General features: G+C 32.5%; 1 protein-coding gene across 2 annotated transcripts; it reads left to right on the top strand.

Moving 5' to 3' along the window:
* Positions 1 to 1072: 1072 nt before the first annotated feature.
* Positions 1073 to 20752, top strand: LOC138696063 (trypsin-1-like). 2 transcript variants are annotated; one of them, XM_069820585.1, is made up of 6 exons: positions 1073 to 1188; positions 3593 to 3678; positions 9834 to 9899; positions 10008 to 10093; positions 14215 to 14359; positions 18111 to 20752. In XM_069820585.1, the coding sequence occupies exons 1-6, from the start codon at positions 1137 to 1139 to the stop codon at positions 18504 to 18506; spliced, it is 831 nt and encodes a 276-aa protein (XP_069676686.1). In that variant the 5' UTR covers positions 1073 to 1136; the 3' UTR covers positions 18507 to 20752. The 2 variants fall into 2 exon arrangements, with proteins under 2 accessions (XP_069676686.1, XP_069676694.1); XM_069820593.1 differs by lacking the exon at positions 3593 to 3678 and having other exon boundaries at positions 1080 to 1188.
* Positions 20753 to 20888: the final 136 nt, after the last annotated feature.

The following is a 20888-nucleotide window of genomic DNA, read 5'->3' as shown; positions in this document are numbered from 1 at the left end:
TTCACCTCTTTTTTGGACAACCAATGTTTCATTTCCAATTGAAAACTCATGCTTTACTATTTTTACGATGAAATGTAAGTTTTTTAATCCAATGTGATATTTAGTCTATTTTCAAATCCTGTATTATTTTCTACTTCTGACTTTATCTCTTAATGTTTTATTTGATCTTTCTCTTAAAACTTTCATTTCACCTATTCTAAAAACAAAGTCTTGTTTCACTTGAATCTGGCCTGATAAAATAATTGGTTTGTGTCAATCCTCAAATATTTTATTTTCATAATAAAATTGTTTCCTTTAAACAACCTGCAATTCTATTTTTTATTTATTATATTCAAATTTTATATGGAATTCTATTTCACTTGGGATAGGCACGTTAGGACTGTAAGTACATTATAATATTTACATTACATTGATTAATGAAAGCATATGTTTAAAGTTATATTTTAGTAAGTACAAATAATATGATCTAATTTAAATTACATGGATCAATTAACTAATTTAATTTAATTAAGTTCAATTAAATTAAATCTTATATGTTTCATTTAACAAATTTTGTGAAATATTTATATACAATTTGTTAACGTTTATATTACATAATATGTAAATTAAACTAGTAATATTTATGCCCAAATATTTGAATTTTGACGCTTGTTCAATAATATTATTTCCACAACTAACTTGCGTCTTATGGTTATGGGCAATCGAGAAACTGTCATAGCATTATCTTTTTTATAAGATACAACCATGGTGAAAAACCTATTCACCATGAGCAGGAAAACTACAAGAACATTCTTGGGGTCCACTCCAGTCAAAGAATGATGCAGAGCATAACATCTCATTCTAGTATGTACAAAGGTCATGAAAGCATGCAGCTCTACCTACAGTTTACAGTTTTTCCTTTAATACTAAAATTTCTTCAGAATACTTCACTTCATTTTAATACTATCAAAGGTTATTTCAGTTACTTTGCTCTCTATCAAAGCAAATTAAAGTCAGAGAAAAATAAACAAAATAAAACGACTTGTGTTCACTTCAGATAACCTTTCACCTTACTTTCTATCACTAAATGAGTAACCACATTACACTGTATTAGGGTTTGGATTGTGTTATGAGGAAGCGTGTGTGTAATTTACAGAATGTGGTTTCAGTTTATTTTTCTTATTTCTGTTTTATCCATACATTGTTATGGTAAGTACATACTGTGATTAGTTTAAAACTGAATACATTATTATAATGTAATGAAAAACAACGTAATAAAGTCGAATATTCATGTTATCACTTTCACTTCGCACAAACATCAACTAGAAGCAATATTCATGTAACAGTAGGCTGGTGATGGAGGAGGAGATGGTAGTGGTGGTGGTATCAGCAATAATAATAATAATAATAATAATAATAATAATAATAATAATAGCCACCGCGGTGGTGTAGTGGCTAGAGCGCTAGACTTATAATCCTGTCGACCCGGTTTCGATCCCCGGCATACCCCCAGTTTATAACTTGTGTTGGGCAAGCCCGTGGTCCAGGTAGCACAGGGGTTTTCTCAGGGAGCTACGGTTCCCCTGTGGCATCTCAACGAATCCCCATCACCATCTCATCTCATCACATCACGAGTGTAGAGTAGCCCAATCTCCTGTGTTGAACCCTGGCCAATGACTCTGTCGTTAAATTGGTCTACACAAATTGCTTCATATGGGTGAATGACGAAAGTCAAGTACCGCTTTAGGGATAATAATAATGATAATGATGATGATAATAATAATAATAATAATAATAATAATAATAATAATAATAATAATAATAATAAAATAGTCTAATATAAAAAATAATAATAATAATAATAATAATAATAATAATAATAATAATAATAGCAATAATAATGTTTTACACATTCTTGATGTGTTACGTTGAATTAATTTTCAAGTAAAAACATTTTATTCACGTACTGTATACCGTCCCTTACGAAGCTTATTTCCGAAGAAAGTCTGAGCAAAAAATGTCATATAAACATTTGTCCTAATCTTAATATTTTCAGAGTTACACTATTTTGAAGTTGTTTGTAATATATCATTATTCTTGAGGGTAAACGAATATTACAGATAAATAATGAACTATTTAGGAGTATCATTTCTTTAATTACCTAGTATTCTGAAGCTAAAAATGCGTTGTGAATTGCATAGTTGCTTCGTAGGCCTAAAGAATTTTTTTTTTCGATTTTTAACAACAAAATTACATTTTCTTATGTATTTATCACAACAATTGTTACAAATGACGGCACTCTTGCAAATTCTTTAAGACTGTACATTAAGATGCATAATTAAACTGTAAAGAATCAAGTTCCTAGAGTCGTATGAATTGTAACAATTTTTGTGTGAACTGCGTAAGAATGATGTCATTTTTAATTAAAAATTTAAAAATAAAATCTGTACAAAGCAACTAACAACACATCTTTAGCTTCAGTACACTAGCCAGTTGAAGAAATGACACTTCTGAAGAGTTCATTCTCTATTTATAATATTTTTTTATCCGTAAAACTAAAGAAAAAGGTATTTTACTAACAACTTTAAATTTATGTAACTTTGAAAATATTACGATTAGGACAAATGTTTATATAACATTTTTGCTCAGAATGTCTTCGTAAGTGACGGTAAATCCTCGTAAATCACCTTCTATGTGAGATTTAGTACAACATTTGGAATGCAGTTCATCATTTTACGTCTGCTATATCTGTGTAATTGTAAATACTCGTAATATATTAAAAATACCACATAAAATTTGTCTGGGAACAAGGTTTGTTTTAGAGGCATCAGCTTTTTAAATAAATTACTAGTATTACCAACATCATTGAATGAACAGATTACTTTTTAAATTTTAATTGGTACCAAATAACTATAATAATATGAAAATACAACCTACACCATTCCCTGGTTATACTGCAGTTTTTCATGGATTGTGACCAGCATTATAAAATTTACAGTACAGCCATTCTGTAACTAATGCCTACAAAAAATGTTCTACCTGAATATATGAAGGGTTCAGAACCGTAGTGGGCCAAGAGCCATTTACTAAAACTGTAGAAAACAAGGGTTAAAATGAAGTTATTACCATAATTCAATGGAAACATATAGCAAGTAATATAAAGTATACACGTCATTAAAACTAAATGATATGTCAATCTTGATTAAACTGTGGTATTCACTTAACTCTAACCCTTGCTTTCTCCGTTTTTAATAAATGGCGCTTGGCCCTCTATGGCTCTGAACCCTTCATATGAACGTATATGCGAATAAAATTCGACCATATTTGCGGTATTTGCCACTCTATTGCATAGTTAAGGATATTTATTATTTTAATTCACCCTGCAGACAAAAGTATTCACTTGAAACGGAATTTTTATTAACATCAGTAGCAGGCGGTAAGTATATCTAAATCCACAGTATAAACCATTATATAATATCTGGGAGTGCTATAATTGCTGATTTTATTATTTTACTTTCAATATTACGTAAGAAATGGAATCAACAATAGGCTATATTTAGAAAATCTTGCTCATACAATAATTATCACAAATTGAAAATTAATTTCGTTTCAGGAATTAAATTACATAAACTTCCATCTCTACAAAACCGACCTATTGTTGGTGGAGAAGACACTGTAATTAATAATTTCCCTCACCAGGTACTTGTACAATAAATTAATTACTTCCTAAAAACTAAACGGTAATGATGCTTGTTTGTAGGTAAATGTATGTGTGTGCGTGCGTGCGTGTGTGTGTGTGCGTGTGCGTGTGGATAAGTAGACAGAAGCCCTGCATGCAGATCTGTAGGAAGTTCATGCTCTAAAACTCTTCTTTACACAACCATTTATAAAATTAGATATTTTTACGTTAGGCAAGCATATTAAAAATTGACTATTATAAGTATGAAGTGTGCGAAAATTAGTTTAACCCCTTCAGTCCTGAATTTATATTTAAAAAGAATATTGAAAAAAACTGGTCACATAATCATTCTAGTAATTCTAGTATTAAATTAAAAAGTTATGTATGGATTTTATAAAAATTGAAAAATTGTAAATTTAAATTTATATATTCTAATTGCATAGTAGACATAAGACAAATTGTATTATATACTTATTAATTTCAATTTAGGAATCCACCCCTGAGCACTAGTTCTACTCTTTCAGGAGCGAGTTAAAGTTTTTTCTGTATATTTGTATTTTATGTTACAATTATTAGCAAAATAAATAAATAAATAAAAAATTCTGGGGATCCAAAATTCCCAAATCAAGTCTTCACAGAAAATCAAAATTTGGGGACAATTTTGACCCCTGGGACCCCAAAATTTTAAATTTTATTTTTAAATCAGGTATAGAAATGTTTCAAAAATAATATTCTCCATTTCTATCACACTGAATTTTTCAAAATATTTAAAAGTATCGAAGACATTCCAAAAAAGAAAAAAAGAAACAATGTACACTATAATGTACATCAGGTCTGAAGGGGTTAACACTGAATTTCAACTATCTGCATCAATAGTCAATTTCTTTCCCACCTGGTGCCACATGGAAGCAATCACAACCTATCATTAAAGCAATTCAAATGAAATCAGGCCTACGTTTAAAAATTACCCTTTTTGACTAAGGCATGTACACATATAAATTGCTTCAACAACCATTTTATTGATAAACATAACTTTTTAACACATGAATTTTATTTGATTGCAGTGCGACGTGTTCGAAGTCGTCAGTCTTTGTAGTTACGAAATCATGTGGTACACTATTGTATGGTTTGCTACAATTTCACGTGAAGCATAAAATCACCGAAAAGTGTACAAGGAATTTCGAAATGAAGGAAAGTTCATTGACTGCAATAAGAGACGTGTTCGGTGACAACTAGAGTTCTGCGTTAGGTTACTTTGGGTACAAATTAGATGCACATTAATCACACTGGCTTCGCTTGGAATGAAGAGCTCTGACTCATCTCCCCTCCCGCTTTGTGTGTTTACATCTGCGTACCCGTGTGTCTGCCTATATGGTTAGTGAACAATGAGAAAAGCACTAAATACAAAATACTGGGTGTTCATTTCAAAGTGTGTCATGACGTCACTGTTGTTGGGTCACCGATTTGAAGCGAGTTTCAGCTGATATGTTAGAGAAGTTGCCTATTATTTAAGGCGTTCTTCAATCTGAACTTGAGAACGTGTACGGTATAACTTGAATGTCGTAGCAACAGTTGGCGGTCTGTACGGTCTGTGTGCTACCATAACCTCTTTCGAACTGTGTTTTGCGCCGGCAAGTCGTACGCAGGGTATTTGTTATCATCGGTTGCGTATGGTAACATTCCACAACACAAATCAAATGCTCCGTGTCCATGTTGACCGTCGAAGTTAATGTCAACAAATACGTAAGTAATCGTCTTAACCCTCTCCCCATATCCCGACAGTACGTATTTCCAAACAGTTCACAAACCTGCCACTACCGGCGTTACCGTACGTATCGGTACGTACTCTTCAGAATGAACGCCGTACTTGCTAGCCATCTTCTCTGCCTCTTAGGTTATACACCTGAGCTGCGGAAGTGTAGGAAGATTGAATTCTCTAGGCTCATCAACTAGCCACATGACGGCATACAGCGAGCCAAGACACATTTTGAACTGAACACCCAGTATAACTTACTGTCACGTGTATTTAATAATAAATAAAATATTTATTTAGAGCCATCTTACGGGTAACAGAAAGTTATTCTCACAATAAGTAAATCGCATCTATACATCGGCCTACTTTTTTTGTTTCACAATACATTTTTCACCCAATAAGTAAAAGCCAATATTCATTATTTTTCTCCTATTGACAGAATTCTTAATATTTAAATTGCACTTTTTAAAAATAGATATATTTCATCAACGTGAAAATGAGTTTAGAAGTAAATGATATGATAATTTATGAAAATAATTGAAATTTGAATATTCACAATTAAAAATGAGTTAATATTGAAATAAATAAATTATATTTCGGCCCTGTTGTTTCAACTTTTCTTCATTTAGAAATGTTTGTAGGTTTTATCTTCATGTATTACCGTCTCTAATTCCAGATTACCTAAATTAATTATGAATAGGCCTACTTGTTTTACACATGAACGTTACAACTGGAGACAACCTATGTATGTACACACCTATAAATATATAAGTATACAAATGAACAAATAAATGGTATAAATTACAATAATAAAATAAATCGCAGTAAAAACAAAATTATTTACATTGGCTACTTGCTATGCGAGTCTCCTTCTTTCTGATAAAATACGTTTTCTTCTTTCATAATGAAGTGCTCGCTACCAAATCCTTCTATTGGAGCACTCATTTCCAACCTTCTAGCTTTGTTTTGTTTTGATATGTTCTCTGAACAGCAGACCTGAAGTGTGTACGCCGCGCTATTATTCGTACGCACACCTACACTATTGCGGATTGCTCGGAGGCTGCAGGTAACCAAACGCAGGACTCTAGTGATAACTACTTAGCAGAGAATTTTGGCCTACGAGATCGCCTGATTTAAATCTATGTGATTTTTAACAGTGGGGAATATTAAAAGCTAAAGTGTGTGGTAATAATTCGCATACAGTTTAATAACACTAGTCTGCGATGAAATTCCTGCCTCCAAAGTTTTAATGTTTTTAGGATATGATTAGCATGCTGAAATCAAATTCAAAGCCAAAAAGTTCCTATCACGTACCATTTTTTTGTTATTTTAATTTTCTTATAATATATTACGACAATTTATAGGGTAATTATTTAAACTGTAATACTTTAACATATGTAAGTTTAGTATGTTAGGATATGAAAACCAAATGTATTCAACATATTTTTAAGGTGTTTATATTGAAAACCAAGGACACTGGATGTTTCTTAGCAGATAGGGAGTGCAAGCACATAAGGAAGTTAGGGCGAAATAACGTGCAGTCTTGTCATTATTTTTATTTGTGAAAGAGAGAAATGTCAGCCACTCCTTGGTGAGAGACTGAACTCAACTCGTGTAGTTCCTCTCACATTTCATTAGTCTGTGTTTCATCTGGAAACGAAACGAAATCAGTTTGAAGCTTTATTGTGGAGTAGAATGTTGAAAGTTTTTAGTTCAGTAAGAAAGTATTTACCATGTTGCATCGAGGATGTCTAAATAATCCAGACCACTTTTGTTATATAACTTATGTAGGATATACACATTGCCTAAGCAGAGGTGTAATATTACAGATTTTGTGAAAAAGTCATACCATGACAATTTGGAATCAAACTTGGAAACCAAAGTAAAGCTTGGGCACCACACAAAGTATGTAGAGTATGCACTGAAGATCTTCGTCATTTGATCAATTGGAGAAGACCGTTGCTATCTATTGGAGTACCTATGGTTTGGAGAGAGCAGTCGAACCATAGTAATGACTGCTACTTCTGTTCGTGTGATGTGTAGGCGTACGATTCTAAATATAAAAGTCAAATCGTGTATTCAGTTGTTCGGTCAGCCATTTTACCTGTGCCTAATGCACCAATCCCTGTGCGACCAGAAAATCTTAAACAAACATCATTCTATTGGTACTGACAACGTGAAATAGGTTTTAAATACTTTTTCTCCGAAGGTGATAATCTTGTATATTGCAGTAATGTGAAAGAATTTATGCTAAAACTTGGACTTCCAAACTATGACCTAAGTGAATGGAGACTGTTTATTGATGCTTCCAAGCGAAGTTTAAAGGATTTCCTCCTTCATAACGGAAACATTTTTTCTTCAGTGTCCATTGCCTATTCAGTGATCCTAAAAAAATCATACATAAATTTGCAACTGCTGTTATTGCGACTAGACTATAGGAACACAACTGGCAAGTTTGTGATGATTTCAAAGTTCTTACTATGTTGCTGGGTCAACAATTTGGTTTTACCAAATTTCCATGCATTCTTTGCCTGTGGGATAGTAGGGCACGAGTTGATCACTGGACTATGAAAGACTGGCCACCTCGACAAAATTTGGAAGTCGGTTGTAAGAATGTTGTGTGCCAAAGCCTTGTGAGTTCTTCTAAAGTTGTGCTGCCATCTCTCCACATCAAGCTTGGCTTAATGAAACAGCTTGTAAAAGCTTTAAATAAATAAGGAGGCTGTTTTAAGTACAATGTGAGAAATTTCCAGTACTATCTGAAGCAAACTGAAAGAAGATATATATTTAATGATCCTGACATAAGAAAACATGTCCTGTGCAGCATTTAGAAACAGTATGGATGAAAAGGAGAAATATCAGCATGGATGTTGTTTTGTGAAGTTGTTTTAAAATTTCTTGGCAACAAGGATCCTAATTACCGAAACATTGTGGCTAACATGCTTGAAGCATACAAGGAATTTGGTTGTAACATGAGTATCAAAATTTTCTGTTTTCTCAGCTAGATTATTCCGCCGAAAATCTAGGATTTTTCAGCTAAGAGTAAGATGAACGATTTCACAAGGATCTGCAGGGGTTGGAAAGAAGGTACCAGAGACGCGGGAGCATCAGTATGCTTGGTGATTATTGTTGGATGTTAAAGCGTGAAATACCTGAAGAGAAACATAAAAGAAAGAGGAACAGGAGGACCTTCTCAACTAAGAAGCAAGTGGTGTAATTTTTTGTGTGATATATTGTGCTAATTTATACATCCAATAGTGAAGTAAACAAAACAAAACAAAGCAAAAACACTCTACTGACATGTATGAACAACCAGCAAGTTGTGTCGTTTAAATACTGTTTTTTAATTTGAAATAAAAAAGTGAAATGAAAAAGTTTGTGATGAAATTCACGTATTTATAAAATACATTTAAAGTGATTTTGCAAACAAACCTGACGTGATAGAAGCAAACGGATTGAAAATTCGGATTCAGCACATCGACATTATATAAAATCACATTAATTAGTTTAGGCAACAAACACAAAATCGAAATTCGCAGGCTAGTGTAATTGAAAGACAATGTTCGGGCTATAGTAGCTAGGAATACAATGCCTGAATTCCAAAGAGTGTCCCAGAATTTACTCAAAATGTGCCAATTGTGTGTGGACTGTGATGGAGGGTATTTTCATGTAAAGGTAGGACTGAATTTATTGAAAGAATTTTCTATTGTTCGTACACCATTATCCAATGGTTTTCGCATTCATTGATACATCGTTGAAGAAGATATGATATTTAAACATACTCTTTCTGATCCGAATCAATTTCTTCAAAAACCTTTACAATAGCTGCTTTCAAGTGTTCAGGTGTCGAAATGGGTAATTATTTTTATTTCCCTTTGTATATGTAGGCCCTACTATACTATACACAATAGTACATAATTATATGACTTCTATAAGGTACACATTTATAATGCTATTAATATAAATTCAATAAACATTAACCTAATTTATTTGTCTTGTAAGTTGTTTCTGTAATAAGAGTATAAGATAAGTTTTTGAATTTACAACTTTATTAAAGTAATCAAAGATAAAAAGCTACGATAATATTTCTTCATATTGCTTCAAAATTGCTATACTACAGGAAAAATGAAATTTATAATTTAGTTTCAGTCAGTGTATCACATAATATTTCAAATTTCATACCGGTAATTTTGCAATAATGAAAGACACATAGTTCTCAGAGCTCGGATCAATTACTTTTTCAGTAATTTAAGGTATCGGTATTCAAATTGAAAATGACCATGGTCAAACTATTTTCGAAATGTTTATGGTGTAAAATGTTTGGTTTTCATTAAACATTTACAGTTTATCCCTCGAGATTATTGCGGCATTATTAATAATAAAATTATGTTTATGAAACAATATTCCATTATATTTTTACAGGTTTCCTTGGGAAAAATTCTCAGTTTTGACGATGAGGAAGAGTATGATAATAGTGATATCGTTGTGGTAAGTAAAGTTCTGAATGAGAGAGAATTCTAAGGTTGAAATATAATCATACCTCGAACTGGATGAACGACATGGTTTATTCTACATTCAATATTTCTGTATTTTCAGGGTAACCCAGAAACTAGACATTTCTGTGGTGGTTCCATTATTAGCATGGACTGGGTTTTGACTGCAGCACATTGTCTTTATCATGTGTAAGTCTGTAAACTTTATGCCAAAGTTATGTTTCTTCTGTAACACTACTTTGTATAGTAAGGTCGGGTGCACACAGAATCAGACGCGACGCGATGCGACGCAACATTTTGTCCGATGGTGTTTGTCTCCCATTGATTTCTTATAATGGGGTGGACACAGAATCAGACGCGACAAGACAGTCGCTAGTAGAAACGAGGAGACAACATTGGATGACTGCTTGAACGTGGTAGCGAGCAGACAGTCTGATTGACTGTAGCGTACTACGCATGCGTCACGATCGAACGCTTCCACCAAATATTTTACTATAACAATACCGGACAGCTGTATACTAAAAAAAAGTCCCGTCGCTCTAATTTCCGGCAGCCAATCGCGTTGCAGGTCGGCTACATTTAAATGTGTGCGTCTTGCGATTCGCTGATTCATTTCTTAAGGCTCGATAAATACTTAATATAATAGCCCACCATTTTAGCTCTTTAGTTGGCGTTCGCAGAAAGCAAACGAAGACGTTATTTGCCGCTCAATTATTTGCTGAATTACATTGCGTTTGATTTATTATCATAGGAGTTACGACATGATAATGTTTAACGGTGTTGCAAATAGATTCCTCGTATGGTAGCTCGGCAACTTAAGAACAAAAATGGCGAATGATACTACCTACCTAGACTTTATAGAGCCTTCACTTTCTAAGACGTAAACAAAGAGGCGGAGTCACGCCGGAAATAACAGCTTTGGGACTCTAGCAGCATTGACGTGAGAGCGAAATATCGCAGACCTAGCATCTAGCGAAGCGGCGTGGAATTACGTCCAAAAATACTAATATTTAACATATGGGATTCGGATTATTGTTTAAAGCGTGAAGTACTAATGTGGAATAATATACGAGACACTTAAGAAAATGTTGAATAGTATTTTAATGTAACATTATTATTTTGTATCAAAGCTGGATATTATGAGAAATATTGCACACTTCGTATTACTTTCCGTAATTAATTGTTGCGTATTTTTTCTTTGCTTTAGTGAGACAAAATTAATTCTGACATTAAGAATGACTTTATACAATAATGTTTTATATACCCATTGCTGACAACTGCAAAGATAAAAATGGTAGTAATCTGATGCTTGTAATAATTAGCAAATACATGTGGACAACAATAAAACTTAATTTGATAAAGCCTTAAAATTTCTAATACATTTCAACTCTTATTCATTATTAGGTCTAAATAAAAAATCTAATTTGTATTTTTCTATCAACATAAGACGAAGGAATTAAGCCTACTAAAGAATGTTGTTGACTCACGTTTTATGATCCCTCGGAAATCGAAAGTACAATTTGGAGCAATTTGTAATGCTGTAATTTTGTAGCAATTATAAACAGTACATATACACCCTGACATTTCAACACAGCACTAATTAATAGAACTATTAACTAGCCCAGCAACAATATACATTGCAGTTGATTACAGCTTGTTTCGCGAGTATCACCACACCGGCCGCCTAGGTGGCAGCACCAGCGTCGTTCGCGCGCAGAACTGCTAGCTGTCAGGTATTATTATAAGCCTAGTAAGGTATTTGCTTCCACTATCTACTCTACAGACACTATTGTTGTGTAGTGAACATTAATCATAATGGAGCTCAATGCGGATAAAATACTGTAGTTGTTTTAATACAGGAAATATAAGTTACGTACAATCCAATTTTGAACAATATCACGACAATAATGTGGTTTCTAAAATGTGGAAGGAAATTGCAAATGAGATGAAGGCACCAGGTGAGTAATAATAATAATAATAATAATAATAATAATAATAATAATAATAATAATAACTTGTAGTAGGTCTACTTCTCTGCTCTATATTATTACTCATTATTGATTTAATAAATTGTTCATTATTGTGGCTCATAAAGTAGTCATAAGCATACAAAATTACGTTTGTGCAATAGCCTACATTAGTAATACAGTTTTAATTTTAAGACGTTTTCAATTGTATACATTTTTAGGCGTATTAGGCGTCCTTAGGAAATAATAACCAAATACAATAGAATAGATATAGACAGTCCTCATTCATTGACGCCATTTTCTAGTCTAGGCCAGTTTTCCAAACCCACACAACCAGCAGATCAGTTGTCGCGAGCAGTGTTAAGCTGTCGCGAGGCATTGTGAGACACGTCGCAAAGCAAAACGTCGCGTCTGATTCTGTGTGCACTCGACCTAATTGTCCTTTCGCAATAAAATTGAGAAAGTAAGGAATAGAACGATTCATTTGTTTATATAATTTATATTCGTGACCTAAAAAAGAGAGACCAAAATCGCCTGAACCGTTATAATATACTGTTCTCCAACCAGATCAACCGTGAAAGGAATGTGCTTACTATTGCGTCGTCTATTGGAGCGAAGTCGATAGATAATATTATCGTTATAACATCTGTTTAAAAACCATGCGCTCTCCTGCATTTATTATTTCCTGTATGGAGAGATTAAAAGACCAGGAGATTAACAGTGATCTAATTTTGTAACTAGGATAGTATAAACATGTGTGTATCAATGTTATCGTTTGTGCTGTGATAGCGAGCCAATAGAGATACGAGTACCCACGTGTGTGACCTTATGACATCTTATGACATCAACATTCATTCACAGCATTACCCCGCTTCGTCTCATCCGTCAGAGACTTTCTCGTGGTTGGAGCACAGTATTTTCTTGTATTACATAATTCCAAGATAAACTCACTGGTATCTGTAGTTATTGAATATGGACGAAATTTAATAGTTCAGGAGAAATCACTCTACTTAGACAAAAAGACAGCATGTTCAAAATCACTTCTTCGTTATCAAAGATGTTAAAAACGCGTGTTTTTCGCAAAAATCTTGAAATCAATATACTTACTGTCGGTGACTCAGGAGAAGACGAGAGCGGACTGAGGAGGAAGGGATGTGAACAGATAACGTCCGACAACACATGCAATATTTGTACTGCAGTAAACGGAAACATTACTGTTCTCCAGGAGATCAACCGTGAAAGGAATGTGCTTACTATTGCGTCATCTATTGGAGCGAAGTAGATAGATAATATCGTTACAACGTCAGTTTAAAAACCATGCGCTCTCCTGCATATGTATGGAGAGATTAAGGGCCGTATTCATAGACATTTTTAGCGCGGGCTTCCGGTGGATGATCAGCGTTTTTCGTATTCATAAACCAGTGTTAGCGATAGGATATGATTTGAATTCTGTACTAATAACCAGTGGATAGCCGAGGCTAGCTTAGTACGCTCGTAGCGCGTGCTGCGAAATGTCTATGAATAGCACTCTAAAAGACCAGGAGATTAACAGTGATCTAATTTTGTAACTAGGGTAGTATAAACATGTGTGTGTCAAGGTTATTGTTTGTGCTGTGAGAGCTAGCCAATAGAGAAACGAGTACCCACGTGTGTGACCTTATGACATCTTATGACATCAACATTCATTCACAGCATCACCCCGCTGCGTTTCATTCCGAGAAGACTTTCTCGTGGTTGGAGCACAGTAGGTCTCCTTCTGTTCAACTTAGCTTAATTTCCATACGCATTGTTACTCATGTTTCCTGCACGAGTAATAACCTGGCTACTGGGATGCTTATCTGAGCGATGTTATAATAATCTACAGCGATAGTCAAGAAGGTCACATTCTTTCCGCTCGTCTTCTCCTGAGTAATGGACAGTACCATATTGTATAATAATACTCTCTCTTTACGTTTCATATAAGAGTGAGAGAAAAAAATATATAGAATAAAGAACTCTTGGAAAATAAAAAAACTAATGATGTAGGCTTAAATGGTATCCATGCTTTTAATTACATACACAATACATAACATTCTTCGCCAACACATCTTCACAAATCCATCAACAGATATGTATGACAATGTACATCAACAATAATACTGACAAAGAATCACTAGTTTTAATTTTCACCCACCAAATACGAATAAAAACAGCAGTCAACCTTTCCAATAGAATTCGATACAAATAGGATAAATAACATCTAATGTCACTGCCATTGGAATTTTTGTTTCCCTTGATAAAGTACGAGTATAAAATGTAGTGTAATTTCATGAACTAACTGAGCTATGATTCTCTGTTTTGCAGTAAGGATAGAGATTCCCGTTCAATACTAGTCCGTGTTGGTACCACAACTAAGGATGAAGGAGGCCAACTACACAAAATAGATCGCTGTTTTTTTCATAAAGATTTTTCAATGAAACTGATTAACTCTGACATTGGTTTAATCAAGGTAAAAAAAAAATATTTATTTTAATACACCACTTCCTTATAAATATTTCATTTACAGAATTTTAATTTAAGATGTTTATGTTTTGAAAATATGTTATTACGAAAATCACATTTATTCGATAAATTGAATATGCCTTCATCTTTTCTGAAATTTGCTATAGGGTAAAAGTTGGTAATATTATGATGTCTATACTAATAATAAATCTGTAGCCGAAATTTTTCTGGTAATTTTCGATTTTCCAAAAATAATTGGTCCTAACATATATAATTAACCACCCTGAAACCGAAAATCGCATTTTTGAAATTTTTGTTTGTATGTCTGTCTATATGTTTGTTACCTTTTCACGCGATAATGGCTGAACCGATTTATATGAAAATTGGAATATAAATTAAGTTCGTTGTAACTTAGATTTTAGGCTATATGGCATTCAAAATACATTATTTAAAAGGGGGATTATAAGGGGGCCTGAATTAAATAAATCCAAATATCTCGCTTATTATTGATTTTTGTGAAAAATGTTACAGAACAAAAGTTTCTTTAAAAATGATGTCCGATAAGTTTTATTCTTTACAAAATTTTAATAGGACTGATATTTAATGAGATAAATGAGTTTTAAAATTAAAATAACTGCCATCTAAGGCCGTGTAATGAATTAAAAAACAAATGACTTCGTCTATAAGGGGCCTTGGACAGCAACAATCGAAAGCTATGAAAGATAGCCTACAGAGAATGTTTCTGTGTTTGTATGAAGTAATATCAGAAGCTAAATTAACCGATTTGTATAATTAATTATTATTTCACCATTGGAAAGTGTAGTTTCTCTAGATGGACATAATGCTATAATGTTATTATAGTAACTTCTGATATATATAATATAATAGGGTTCAGAACCATAGTGGACCAAGCGCCATTTACTGAATACGTAGAAAACAAGGGTTAAAATTAAGTTATTACCATAATTCAATGGAAACCTATAACAAGTAAAATAAAATATACACATTAAATTTAAATGACGTCAAACTTCATTGAACTATGGTTGCATGTAATAAAAATTAAGAAACATGTTAAAGGAATTGTCATTGCACCAAATGAGTGTCTCTGGACCAAAATGATCGCATTTTAATTATTTGGATGCAATTTAAATTAAGTAACATATTAAACGATTTATCCTTCTATCAAACACGAACGTTCCCTGGATCAAATGTCCTATTTTAATTATGTAATTACTTTATATTTATTTCTAACGGGTGCAGCGGAGCGCACGGGTACGGCTAGTTAATAATATTATGATAGTTCTTTTTGAGAACTTTTTACATATTTTACTGAGCGAGAGAAGGACCGGTTTTGTGCAGAAACTTGTCCACGAACTTTCCCTTAATCTACGTTGACGCAAAAAACCGATCTTCCTCTCGCTTAGTAAAATTGTAAAAAATTCTCAAAAAGAACTATCATAATATTATTAGTATCACAATATTATCAATCTTTACCCTACATTTAAAAAAGTGTGAAGACACACCATAACGGATACTAATGTTGTTGACAATAAATATCATATGTCGTATCATATATCGCGAAAGATAATTAATCGGCTCAAACTGAAATCAAAACAATTAAATTACAAAACATTAACAATAAACCTTTAAGAAACATAATATAATGTAAATAGCCACAGTGTGTGTATGCTCGCGTGTGCGTCCGTAGGTGTGTGTAATTATACTACCTATATATTAACCTCATCCGTAGCTGAGTGACCAGTCTCTCTGACTTCCAACATGGCGACCTGGGTTCGATCCCCATCTGGGTCATGAAGGAATTTGTGATGGACAAAGCAGGTGTGGGGTTATCCTTTTTCCCCTCTCCATTATCATCAATATTTCATCAATACTCTACAAACATCTAACATCTGCGAGGTCCCAAGCCTGGTCTCCAGAACAAATAAAAATGGCTGAAAGTTGTACAATTTCTGTTTGATAAGGACAATTAATATTATTACGGTATTATTATTATTATTATTATTATTATTATTATTATTATTGTTGTTGTTATATACACCTGTGTGTAATATCTTGCCAAGCCAAGACATATTGTATTGTAACAGAGATGTGGTGGCGACCCATTAGGCCTAGGCCTACTAAATAAGAGGTGTCGAAATAAATATATCATATCATATCATATTGTATTGCATTGCATTGCATCTCATCACACTGTATATTACCGGTATATTATATTATATTATATTATATTATATTATATTATAGTATATTATATTATATTATATTATATTATATTATATTATATTATATTATATTATATTATATTATATTATATTATATTATATTATATTATATTATATTATATTATATTATATTATATTATATTATATTATATTATATTATATTATATTATATTATATTATATTATATTATATTATATTATATTATATTATATTATATTATATTATATTATATTATATTATATTATAGATAGATAGATAGATAGATAGATAGATAGATAGATAGATAGATAGATAGATAGATAGATAGATAGATAGATAGATAGATAGATAGATAGATAGATAGATAGATAGATAGATAGATAGATAGATAGATAGATAGATAGATAGATAGATAGATAGATAGATAGATAGATAGATAGATAGATATTAGCCTTAGGAAATACAATGATTTCATGGCATCGTCAGAGTGAATACATAATAAATATGCGGTTACATACATGTTATTCCGACATACAAGATGTCTACAATAATATACAATCAACACATTCTGTAATGAAGTCAATTCTCCACAGTCTTCTCCAGACCATTAGTTGTACAAAAGTTCTTGGTTTCCTTATCTTCTTGGGCAGTCTCACCCCAGACATGAATCAAACAGAAAAAAAGAGCAGTAAACACAAAAGGGAGATACTAACTACTGATGTTAAATTTGGAGTGCTAAACTAAGATACTCATTGGCAGTAAAAGGCGTGTGGAAAAGTAAAATATATTTCACTAACTTTTTAAATCTAGAATAGTTAAGGGCTTTAGTTTCAACAGGGAGTTTGTTGTAAAGTCCTATCCCTGTATGTGATAAGCTATTGAGACTTTTGGATAACCTATGATAATTAAAATGTATATTATATTATATTATATTATATTATATTATATTATATTATATTATATTACATTATATTATAAGCTTATATTATGTCACGTCACGTCACGTCACGTCACGTCACGTCACGTCACGTCACGTCACGTCACGTCACGTCACGTCACGTCACATCACATCACATCACATCACATCACATCACATCACATATCATATCATATCATATCATATCATATCATATCATATCATATTATATTATATTATATTATATTATATTATATTATATTATATTATATTATATTATATTGTCACCTGAATGCAAGAACTAGGTAACTTGGTTTTTCTTACTTTGAGATATTGCCTATTTACTTATTTATTGCACTAAGGAATATGTCTCGTTTTCTTTTACCTATTTGTTACATTGGAAAATATATGTCGCTGGTATCATTCGATCAGTTACCTAGTTCTTGCATTACATTCTGTGCGATTTTTGCTATGCTATGACAGAGATAACTAAAAACCGCAAATTTCGAGTTACCTAGTTCTTGCATTCAGGTGACGATATTATATATTAGAAGGTCTGATGGTCTTAACACCACCAGAATAAATAAATGTATTATTATATTATATAATATTTGTTGCAGGTTTTAAAGCCATTTGAATTTGGACCTACAATAAAGCCCATTGCACTGAACAGCCACCCTTTAGTGCCAGGAAAAATTGCTGTGGTCTCAGGATGGGGTACCACGACAGAAGGTGGTACTGCGCCAAGAATACTGCAGAAAGTGGAGGTGCCAATAATGCCACAATGGGAATGTAAATGGCTGTATAATTTTAGAGAGATTACTGAAGACATGTTCTGTGCTGGACGAGCTCGAAGAAGCAGTTGTCACGGAGATTCAGGAGGTGCCATACTCTGTGACGGATATCAAATCGGTATTGTCTCATGGGGTAAAAGCTGTGAGCTTGCTGGAAATCCGACTGTCTATGCCAACGTTTACACGCTTCGCAATTGGATTCGTGAGCACTCTGGTGTATAACAACTACAATGCTGACATTTTTTACTTTAAAATGTATTTTTTTAACAAATTAGTCCCCACAAAAACAAGTTAAGACAAGTTTTACGTTGAGAAGAAGTGTAGCCTAAAACAGGCATTACTGTTCTTCAAGAACTATTATGTAATATCAGTATGATCCAACGTAAGAACAAAAGAGACAGATTCCTAAGGAAATGCATCTGTGAAAATTGGCCAAAAATCTTGAAATTATAAATGTTTTATTTTTGTTATTTTTATAAATTTGAGATTTAAATTATTCTATTTTAATGTTTTGTGTTTTAAACGGGTCATGTGATGGTTTAAATATCCGTGTACTGGTTGACTTGACCGCACAGTCTAGTATATACAGTCACGAAGCTCAATACGTAGTAAATATGCATCCATAGATAGTTGCTAACAACTAGGATCGCTAGTATCGCCTCATTACAGACAATGCGAAATAGTACCGGCACAGTCTATTGTTCCTAGCACCCTCAAAACTCAAGTTTCGTGACTGTATATACTAGACTGTGTTGACCGTTTAAGGGCAGCAAGTATTGATATGCCTTGAAAAATATAACTTTTTCGTCTTTGTTTTAGAAAATCCAAGCATTATGGATTTAATTTTGCAAATATGTTCCTTAATTTTACTAAAATATGTCTAATTTATATTTTAATTGACAGAAATGTAAATGTGAAGCATTGCAAAATGCTCCTTGTGGCTATGCAGATAATTCTGTTTAAAGCCAAAGCCTTCACAATTCTAAGGTATCATCCCTTCTGGATTGTGTACACTTACAAGTTCAATGATGAGTTTCAAATCCACTGCATATCACTGCTTGGAAGTTAGCCCTTCAAGAGTAAACTACAGCCACCCACAGGTCATACATACAACCAGCACAAGTAGACAATCAAAGCCTGACCAGCACCGTGGATTATATTCGCAGACTACATGTATGTGTATGCACATACACAATCGATGTTATGCCACTCAAAGTATAATCGAACAATGAAAGTTACACAAATGTAGCAAATTTGTGATCATATATACAGTATTTGCTTTCGTAAAAAACTTAATTTATATTTTTTACCTATTATACTTTTTGTTCGAAATGAAACAGTTTTAATTGACTCAATCATATAATTTTATAATCAAATTTCTGCCACATTAGGGACAAATGAATTCAATATAAGTTAAGTGCCTCAGTACAAAATATTTGTGGTACTATCAGGGACAAGGTAGGTTAGATCACAGTGCACTGTCTGGACTTGTGTTCAAAACCACCATAGGAGACTGAAATTGACTAAAATTGTCTATAAACGCAAGAAGAAAGCAGCAGAGGGCTCCACATATGATACTGGGAAGATTTAAGTCAGCTGGATTGAGGTATAATTGTATTATGCATACCAATACTTAAATTTTATATGCAAATTATCTCATAATATATTTCTTTTCATCATTTTTCAATTTTAAAAGTGCTCCACTTGCCACAGTTTTTTTTTAACCAATGTACCGGTACTTGAAATTTTCAGGAAAGCTTCAGATATAATTTATTAAAAAGTGATCTGCTGTTCTTTTTTTTAAATATTTAATTGTTATTTTGTGATTAAAATATATTTTCTCCATTTCATATTTGTAAGATTAAAAAATAAATAACAATCATGTAAAATATTTTTTTCTCATAAAATAATTGAAATTAGGCTACTCAAAATCTGCACATCATATATATATTTTTTTAAGACCAAATACAACTTTTGAGTTAGATACTCCAAATTGTTTGGTACGAGGAGCATTTTAATTCCATATCAAAAAGCGATAAAATTACAATAAAAAATATTTAATATCTCAAAAACGGTTTGACCTAGAAACTTGAAATTTGGTACGTGATACGGTCAAAATTTCAAGTTGATCTGATAAAAATTGCAGATTTTCATATTTTCATAGATGCACTGCCTTAACATCTTGATGACATTGAAACCAAGAAAGTCCTGTTGAAAATATTTATGAATAAACGATCTGAACATAATAAAAATATTTCCAAATTGTTTCAATTGAAGAGACAATGTAGAACACAGACTGAGATCAAAGTGTCAAATGTAGACATTTTCAGAATGTATAATTGATAGTATCTTCCTCAAAATGTTAATTATTAAGTTCTTAAATTGTGTGTACAGCTTTATGAAGTCTTAGATTAGTGAAATTATAAGCTTCCATGTTTCATTATTAGAGACAATAAAATTTGTAAAAATATTTGCTTTTCAGTGTAAATGTTTTTTATAATGTTACACATTTACAAATTTTACCATACAGAGTTGGATCAATCACAGAAGAGAACAAAGGCTAATGGTTACGAAATAGTATGAGTCAGATACCGGTATAACATA

This window comes from Periplaneta americana, chromosome 1 (genome assembly GCF_040183065.1).
Source record: "Periplaneta americana isolate PAMFEO1 chromosome 1, P.americana_PAMFEO1_priV1, whole genome shotgun sequence".
NCBI classification, from domain to species: Eukaryota; Metazoa; Arthropoda; class Insecta; order Blattodea; family Blattidae; genus Periplaneta; species Periplaneta americana.
Note: the sequence above shows the minus strand (reverse complement) of the source record. Positions and strands in the feature narration are given on the sequence as shown.

Coding starts and splice junctions, on each gene's coding strand:
- LOC138696063 (XM_069820585.1), top strand. CDS start 1,137: ATGTGGTTTCAGTTTATTTTTCTTATTTCTGTTTTATCCATACATTGT. Junction 3,679..9,833: donor TTAATAATTTCCCTCACCAG/GTACTTGTACAA, acceptor ATATTTTTACAG/GTTTCCTTGGGAAAAATTCT. Junction 14,360..18,110: donor CTGACATTGGTTTAATCAAG/GTAAAAAAAAAA, acceptor TATTTGTTGCAG/GTTTTAAAGCCATTTGAATT.